Raw genomic sequence first — 9,781 nt, 5'->3', positions numbered from 1 at the left:
TGGCTAGGAGGGGCAAAGCCAACACATACACTAGCCATGAACCTTGGGGAAAAAGGGATAGCAATAATGTAACGACTGAAAATAAAAATCTTAAATTAAGAAAGAAAGGGTAGTCACAAGAGGGAATGAGAGGGGGGAGAGAAGACTACTGAAGAAGCCTACTTACTTGAATCAATGCTTGAACTTAAAAAAAAAAATTGCTCCACGGCTCGTGATCTTGTCACCTAGGTCTAAGCCTAGAACTATAACTTAAAAAAAAATTACAACTCAATTGCATAAATCATAAACATAAAAGGGCTGAATAAAAATAAAATAGTGCTTGCATTAATTGAAATAAAAAAAAACTATTACAAAAGCGATTAAAGAAAAGATAAAGAAGAACTAAAACTAAAGAGAGAGCAAGAGAAAGAGAGAGCAACTAAAAAAAATTAGAAGAAGAATGAATTGTCTCACCTCCTCTTACATGAGTTATATTTATAGGGAATGGGGAGGTAGGGTGACAAATTTCTCTTTCCTAAAAGAGAGAAACCCACAATTGATTGTGAGATCTTTTGAGACCAAAAGTGCTAAGGTGGAGGAGAGAGAAGAGAGAAATAAATTTCCTATAATTTTTTTGCTTATTTTCTTTCCTTTTTTTTTTTCTAATTAATTTCTCTTCTTTTTCTCCCTCCAAGGGAGGATTTTCTTCTTTCTTTGTGTGATTTGGACAATATTTTGGTGATGATGTGGAGGAGAGAAAAGATTTGGACAATTTCTATTTCTCCCTTTTTTTTCTTTCATTTTTTTTTTTCTTCTCTTCTTGCTTCCACGATTTTCCTTTCTTTTTTTTTTTCTTTCTTCTCTTCTTGCTTCCACGATTTTCCTTGCTTCTAATTTGATGTGGAAATCCCCTCCATGCCCTTAGTGCTTTAAGTGAGTGAAAAACAGGAAATCTTCAACAAAATTCTCTAAAAAAAAAACAACCATGAGATTCGAACTTGAGACCTCTTGGTGAGCAAGGGAATTTTGTACACCATAGCTCACCAACTACGCTAGGTAGTTACCAAAAACGAATCTTCAATCACTTAAGGATGTGGTCCATCTATCCTTGTTGGCATTTGGAATATTCCTTGTACCTCTAGGACAACTGCAAATGGGCTGGTTCTGCATCTCAGTTCAGTTCTAATCCATTATTCTTTTTCTGGCCCGAAAAGAATAATCATTTGTACGGGTGACCAAACGAATGTGTACTTTTAATTGAACACATCCATCTTGCTCAGAATTTCGTCCTCTTTGCAACCATGAAAAAAAATAGGACCTCTTTACGTGTAAAATTAGAGATATAGTGCCCGATAGTCCTTAAGGCCTTGAAAATATAAAACCTGTAAAAAGAGAATAAAACCCAAAGTAGCTCCATTCTAAATATGTAAAATGCATGTTTTACTACCCTAGATTTCACACATAAATGTGCTCATCAACTATCTTTTAAACTGTGACAATTACTGCCTATAACTGTGACAACATTGCCTTTGAACTATGGCACTGTGGCAATTACTCCCTATAATTGTGACAACATTGCCTCTGAGCTATGGCAAGTACTGCCTTTTAAACTGTGGCAACTAGTGCCTATAAACCATATTTAAATAAAGTCATAAAGCAATCAATAAAGAAATTGATGATAGAATAACTATGCATGAAATAAACACTAAAATCGAATGAATAAAATAACTATACAATCTATTAAACTATGCCCAAAGCATACGGGCCTAAGTTTCAAACAAAAATAAATAGTCAATAAGAAGCAAATCTCCCACTAACCAAGCATATAAAAAACTCAATAATACTCATGTTAGAAATGTGATCTTTGAATACTCTCACTGGAAAAACTTTTGTAATAGGCATGCCAACATTATGTCAGGGACTAAGAGTTATAACTGAAGTTGTATCTCTATCCTTTGGAACAGGGATTCATTAGTCCTCTTATTTTCTTGTATTAAATGTGAAAAGAACACTAATTTTCGAAAACTTAATCACCTTTGGGCAAAAAAATCCTAAGTCAGTATCCCCTCCTAGCATATAAAATTTATTCACGAACCTTTATGACATTACCTTTCGAAAAATATCATTTTTACTGTCAAGAAATACACAATTAAATTAGATATTCATAAATTTTGATGACATCACATTTGGGAAATGTTGCCTTTACAAATGAGGAAGATACAATTGAATTGAATGTACCACTTTAGTGGATTTCACTCAATCTTATCATGTTTTTTCATTGAAGATATATCTTTATGTATAAGAACATACATTTAAATATATCACTAGGACAACAAAAATCATACAAGAGTCACAGCCGTATGTTCCTAGCATTTAGGCTAAGAATGCACTAGTCCTCTTCCAAATCCACATTTACTATGAAAAGAACACTAACTTTTGAGGTTCTCTCACTTTTGGGCTTAGAAACCTATAAGTTGCTGTTATTTTCTTTAACTTTGGTGATATCATCTTCGGGCAAATGTCACCTACTTTGCTGCTCTAGGAAAAACCATGAAAGAATAAGATGTGCCACTTTGGTGGATTCCACCTCACCCTTTTATGGTTTCCTAGAAATGCATTATGCAGTCAATCATGTGCCAAAACTTACATCCAGTTTAATTTCAACATATTTATTCATCATAGGGTGTTCTAAATATGACACGCAAACACAAAATATCATTAATTTTCTCCCTAAGTCATTCACAAATGACTTCTAAATATCAATACCATAATAATGATAAACAAATACAGAAACGTGTATAAACATAAATATATGTGTGGGAGCTCACAGTACAACCGTTTTACAGAAATATAGCATAAAGTTGTTACATAAATAAAAATTAAAACAAGAAATTTTCTCAGAACAAAATCAGGGCAATAAATATGACCCCGAATAATTTCGAAACAGATATGAAACTAAAACAGAACACCACATCTGTTCCAAGATCGTTCTGAAACAAAAATCTAGGCCCCAGGACAATTCTGGAAAAAAAAACCTAGGTCCCAAACATTTCTGAAACAAACTTTGTTTCTATTCCATTTTATTTGCATTAAAAAGCAATCTAGAATGTTGAATTTTCATCCTTCCACTGATCGAACCATATAAAACATTTCAAACATAATTTCATCCTCCCATTGATTCGACCAGTCAAATATTAATCCACAACATTCTAAGTACATGATAAAGTGACATAATGATGACTGGTGGTATTTTATTATTCACAAGGCCTTGGTACTAAGGTTCTAAAACTTGGAAATGGTCATGTGATCGGTCAAGGCCGATACCATTCTGATACCGATCGATATTGACAGATTGTTTCCTTGAACCATGTTTGGGATTCTCAATGGATTGGTTCAATTTTGTTTTAAAATCCCATTTGGCATTACTTGAAAACTTCTTATTATCAAATAACATCCTTTTAAAACACTTTTGAAGATAGAAACCCAATTTTATCCCTTCCTTATTAAATCATCAAATAGACTTGGGTTTACAGAACAAGCTCACAAGAATTTAATAAAAACCTCTTGTGGTCGAATACATAGCCCTTTTGATGACCAATAACAGTCATTTTTCAAAGCATTGATCAATGGCCTCTTGTTTTTATGACTAAATACAAATAAAATATAAAATTTCATATAAACATGTCATAGAACAAATTAGACAATTAAATGTGGCCCAAAACAATGAATCCAATGTAAAAAACGGATTTCAATTTGGCCTTAAAACGATCTTAAAGTGACATTTAAAGTAGTTTGAATAAAAACTTAAAAGGAATCAGAATCCAAACAAGCCTTTAAGGTTTTTTTTTTTTTTTTTTAATAATACTTCCCAGCCAACGCCAGTGACTTTTTCCGACTGGTTTTTTTGGTAACTACCGGAAAACCCAAGTGGGTAAAATATGGGTAACCGGGTTGGGTTTCGGGCCGGCTCGATCAGTTCAATCATGGTTGGTCCCAATTTGATTTGGTTCGATTCTTTGAACCACAATTTCTTTATAATGGATCAAGTCAGTGGGCTTTAGCCCATTGAACTTAACTTAAAACAACTTAAAAGTTGGCCAGAGCCATTACGTTTTGTTTTAAAATCGCCCGAACATAAAACCCAATCCATACTTTTATAAACTTAATTATAATTTAGGGGCAAAGGTGTAAAATCACACCCAAAGCTAGGAAAACGCTACCATAACATCTTCTTCCTTACTTCTCTTCGGCAGATAACTAGAACACGCTATTGAATTAAAACATAAATGATTGGATCAAAACATAGATGATTGATTTGTACTTTTCACCTAGTATGCTGAAAAAAATCGATGTCGGTCACCCCCAATTTTCTTCTCTTGACTATAGATCTTTTACAACCTTTTAGACTTCCTTAGTTCTCTCACTTTAGTGGTAAAGTAGGGAAGATGAATAATGACTGTAGGGACCCAAAACTCAGTATTTATATTAATGTTTTGTACCCAAAATTCTAACCACAATGGGTTAGGTCAGCATATCCTTAAACTTGAAGGTGGACCAAATCAGTTCATGCAACTTGACTCTCTCCTATTTAATCAACCCGAATAATTAATTAAGCTCATAAATCCAACAACCCTTCTAAGGCTTGATGAACCTTAGAGATGGAGGCAAAAGAAAAAATGATAGTTTGTCTAGCCTTTAGAGATAAGGAGACATGATCGACCTCGGCAAGGGGTTCAATTTGAGCATATATGAACCCACTAATTCAAGAAAGTGATAGACAAAGAACATATGGATGATTCATTTCACTATTTTAGTCTTTCTGCAAAAGATTCATTACCATACGTTTCAATTTAAATCCTTAGCAGAATTGTAAAAATCTTCTTCAGAAGAGGAGATAATCAGGTTCTCAAGAAAGCATCGATCTTACCTCTTTGGAAAGAGAGAGAACGAAAAAGGAATCACCTCCTAAAATAGATTAGGACCTAGGACTCACAATATAAATAAATTGAATCCATGGAAGCTCCAATGAGATCAGTTAAACCAAAAAATTAGAGTATGAGTCAAATTGTAGTTCAGGGAAAGTGTAAGTAACCCCAATCCACCAAATTGAACTAGTCTTCCTATTTACAATGTATTTTTATTAAATAATGAATACTCACCATCGTTAAAAGAATCACGTGAAATGACCTATTTTACAGAGATCGATTAGGCACGAAAATAAAAACATGATCATTGAAATTAATAAAATAATTTTATTAAGAAAGCTATGAAACTTGAGAATTTTGCAAGAAGCAAGGAGAAGAGAGGATGAGACATACCTTTGCCGATGTAGAACACAAAACGGAGATTAGTGTAATACGGTAGTATTTAAACAATATGCAATAAATGCAAGAGAGGTCTTAGCTAAGCTACCATTGGTTGGTAAAACCGAGGTCAAACCATAGAACACAAATATGCTTTATTTACTATAACGCCATTTTCCTAAAAAGTAGGATGATGATCAGAATAACCCCCTAGGTTTGTCAAGTAGGATTGATCATAGTGGAGTCATTTTTAAATTCGATCAGCTGCAAGACTTCACATTGTTATAGGGAGGCTAATCCTATAGTAGATTATCTTATAAAAGGAGCAACTAAGTTAACATTGACTGATAATTTATGTAATTTTTCTTGTCATATTTGTGAAGAGTTAACAAATGATAGACTCACTAAACCTCGGTTTTGTTTTTTCTGATACAATTGTAGGGCTCTGCTGATGGCAAAGTCGAAGGTGGGACTCCTTCAATCGTTTTTGTAATTTTTTTTTCTTTTATTTAATAAAGTTTCATCATCTTCTAACAAAAAAAAAAAAAAAAAAATCAGAATAAACCCCAAATAGTAAGATAATACGTTTGACCTAAAAATAAATAATAAAAATTATGTAATGTTCTGACCCCTAACCTTGGCATAATATTGTCTTTTTTGATACATGGGATTCAAGATATTAAAATGCATTGTGCCATGTTAAGGAGGCTAGAGGTTATTAATTAGCCCAACAATCTCCCCCTATGCTAGGTGAAACTAAAGTTTGCACACCCTTACCGATCTCCCAAACCCCTAGTACTTGTCGTATTCTTGGTGGGGACATTTCACCAATCTTCCAGATGGGTCCAGTATTTTTTCGTATTCTTGAGTGTAACAGAATACAACAATCAGAATCTAAAAAAACCATGAACAATATGAAACTCAAAACAATAATAATAATAATAATAATAATAATAATAATAATAATAATAATAATAATAATAATAATAATAATAATAATAATAATAATAATAAATTTGGTGTATGCATGGAATGACCTAACATAGGCCTAATTCCTAAAATGTATTAAAAACCATGAAAACCCTAAACAGTCATAAAAAAAAGTCTAGAATATCTGCTAATTTGAATGTCAGAAAAAAAAAAAAAAAAATCACAACTCTAAATTATGAATGAAATGAACTCCTTTGTGATGCATCTTATATTAAAAGGAAAGGAATAGACACACTGTCCGCTCTAAGTAAACTAGTGGACAACATATACATGGGGGGAAAGGCATGTGGTCTCTTCATTAGGAAAGAAAGAGAGACAAACACAGTTTGAGCACAGTTTCCCTATATTAAAATATGAAATGGAGATATGGGAGTATGACTGTGCAGTCGAACACTGGAGAGGATACCTATTATGACATACACTATAGGGGAAAAAAAAAAATCAAGAAGCTAACTCCAAGATTTATTCAGCAAAGAACACTACAAGAAAGGATGGTATCCATGCAATGATGAATCATCTCTTATGATAAACTAATATTTCTAAATTATGGGAGATATAACATATCAATACAAATAGAAAATTAATAAATGAGTGTAAACACCTCATTTTAATACCCGAAACAGTTAGTTAATGAGGAATCGGAATGTCCTAGAGTGGAGCAGGACCCATTATTTATAGCTCGAAAATTTCCTCAGGCCCCCAACAGATTTCCAAATCATATGGTTTAGGATTTAAAAAAAAAAATGACTGAAAATGTGTTTTAAAAACTATGGTTAAATGGATTTGTCATCCATAAAATGTACCTAGGCCAAACCCCAGTGAACCAAGACACTCTCCAATTTAAGTTCAGACTTCAACCGACCCTAGCCTCTGTGCCAACCAAAGCCAGTAGTTGATTTGGTTGGGGCTGGCACCGGATGGCCAACAGATGATGCCATCGTGCCTTTGGTCGACATGAACAGGGTCGAATTGGGTCAGATTGGGTTGGACTGAGCTTTTCAAATCGGGTTGAGTCATCTTGGTTCAGATTAATTATTTACATTAAATCACTTAAAATATCATAACTTTTAAGTTATATAACCATATTTAATGAATCAAAAGGAACTTTGAATTTCGTTCCAAATATTTTTTAATGGTAAGAAATTCAAAGGCTCTTTTTGTTGAAACAAAGTTTTTTCCAAAATGGGTCCATATGACAAAAATAAATTCTTTTCTAAGTTGATACTCCAGTAAATTCATTTTCAGACCATTTTAGTTTGAATTGACTACATGTTAAAACATGTTAATCATCCAATGGTCAAAGTATAAAAGATAACAAACAATTAAGGCCGTAAAACATAGACCAAGGACATTCAGTTCACTTAGAAAACTATCTGTGAAAAACAAATATGGAAAGAATTAAAGGTTTTTCTCATGTGCACAAAAAACCCATAAAAAAACTATTAATAAATTATAAATCTCTATTTACAATTAAATTAATTGAGTTAGTAGCATAAAATCACAAATTAAGTGGAGAAACGGTATACCAGTGATTTATCAAAATAACAAAAGGTATTTCTATTTAAAATATCAATAATTAAAACTGAGATAGCCACCAATGCATCAATATACCACAATCCGAAAAAGTATAAATAAAATAGCTATAGAATTTTTTTGCTATGGATGGTCCTAGAGGTTGTCCTATTGAAGCTTGACATACGTTTATGATACTATGGTAGCATCTAGGGGTGAAAGTTTGGCCCTAACAACCTGAATCCGCCCTGGCCCATCCTGAGCCCGAATAGGGCTTGGGCCAAGTTTTTGACCCTGAGGGTGGGTGAGGGTTGAAAAAACCCAACCCTGGGTCTGTGTTAGGGTTGGGTCGGGCTCTGGTTGAGGCCTCAACTGGGGTCAACCCTGCCCGAAAATTTAACCCTGGATTTTTATATTAAAATTTAGGGCTACTATTGGTATTTCATTTTTCTATAATTTTTTAATGTATAAGATATGAATGGAAAAAACAGGTCAATCAAGGTTAATCCAACCATTGCAGAAGCCATGATCAACCCAACCCAACCTGGCCCTGACAGGGTCAATTAGGACCGATTTGGATTGGTATGAGTTGGGCCTAAACATGAGCTTGGTAGAGTTGGGTTGGGCCTGAGTTGAAATTTGAGGATTTAGGGTTGGGTTAGGATTTTAAGAAACCCGGCCTAACCAGACGCTTCACCCCTAGTAGCATGGGATCTACCTTTTCAGCAAAATTCCAACCTCATCTCTCCCACTACATGGCAAATATAAGTGAAAAAAAAAAGAAAAAAAATTCCTTCAGCTACTATTTGATAGTTGATACCCGTTTAAGTATGCTTTTCTCTATACAACAATAACTATAACTTTATTTTAATTTAATAGCGTCGGTCACATAGATCCAATATGATTCAGAATAAAAGTAAAACTGAATAAAAGAAGTGCAACAAGGAACAATATTTAGAAGCCGAAAGAAAACAGTTTTAGCACTAAAATAGAAGAGCATCACAAGAACATCCTCTATGCTTTTCTCCTTACCTATAACAAAAACAAACTAATCACATGAATGGAATTATGAAAATATAGTAGATATATTGAACCAAAACGAAACTGTTGGACTCAAGTGTTCTCCAATATCGCTCAGTGCCTTTCGCCACTTTGCACTGTTGTCGCATCAAAGCGCATCTGGTGTTCTTCAAAAGGCTTTCGCATATTCCCCGGTCTGTTTTTGCACATCTCTTGGTTCAATTTTTTAGAATATGGGCAAGACGGTCTGATTCATTGGTTTTTTAACATTCATATATCTCGTTTAGCTCATTGAGACTCCATTTGCTTGAACCATAACTAATTGAGAATATGGGAATAGAGATTATTGACTACTGGATTGCAGCGAGTAGTTCAGGTGCAATCTCTTTTCCCTTACTGAGTTCCTCATCATCTCTGAAAGTTCGAATTCCAGTCCCAATTAAGTCATGGTAGAGGTAATCGGCAAAACTGGTGCGAACATCTTTGCCGTGAAAGCTCAAGAACACTTCATTGCTCGAGAAAGAAGAGGATGAAGAAGAGACCTGATAAGCTGCCATTCCATCAAATTGCTTGATATCTTTTCAAATGTGAGAATGTTGTTATATATACAGCTTCTTAATAAGGAATTTCTCATTCGTATATCAAAGAAAAAAAAAATCAACTATGGCAAATTTGTAGTTTGGGAACCAGACAAAAAATGGAACCACTCCTGCAATTATCTGATTCAAATAATTAATTTTGTCATGTGATCTGAAAACGATGAAAAGTATTTAATTCATTGGCCAGTTTGTTCAATGTACGACCATTGAAAGGGTGAGAAGCATTTAAGTCATTATTATGTCATGTGCCAATTTTTTTGGATTTAATGATGGGGGGATCCCAGAAGAAGTCTTGAATTAGATTTTTTTTTTTGGTAAATATAGTTTTATTGTTGATAACCTGTATTATACATGGATTTTGAATTATAAGATTTGAAA

At 33.7% G+C, this 9,781-nt stretch overlaps 1 protein-coding gene across 1 annotated transcript in view; it reads right to left on the bottom strand.

The window, feature by feature from the left end:
• The window catches only part of LOC122092883 (disease resistance protein L6-like), a 19,240-nt gene extending 9,879 nt beyond the window's left edge, over positions 1–9,361 (bottom strand). Inside the window, exon 1 of the mRNA XM_042663189.1 lies at positions 9,159–9,361. Coding sequence (XP_042519123.1) covers positions 9,159–9,361 — 203 coding nt within the window. The remainder of the gene's footprint in view (positions 1–9,158) is intronic.
• Between the last annotated feature and the right edge of the window lie 420 nt (positions 9,362–9,781).

This window comes from Macadamia integrifolia, chromosome 11, assembly GCF_013358625.1.
Source record: "Macadamia integrifolia cultivar HAES 741 chromosome 11, SCU_Mint_v3, whole genome shotgun sequence".
Lineage (NCBI taxonomy): Eukaryota > Viridiplantae > Streptophyta > Magnoliopsida > Proteales > Proteaceae > Macadamia > Macadamia integrifolia.
Note: the sequence above shows the minus strand (reverse complement) of the source record. Positions and strands in the feature narration are given on the sequence as shown.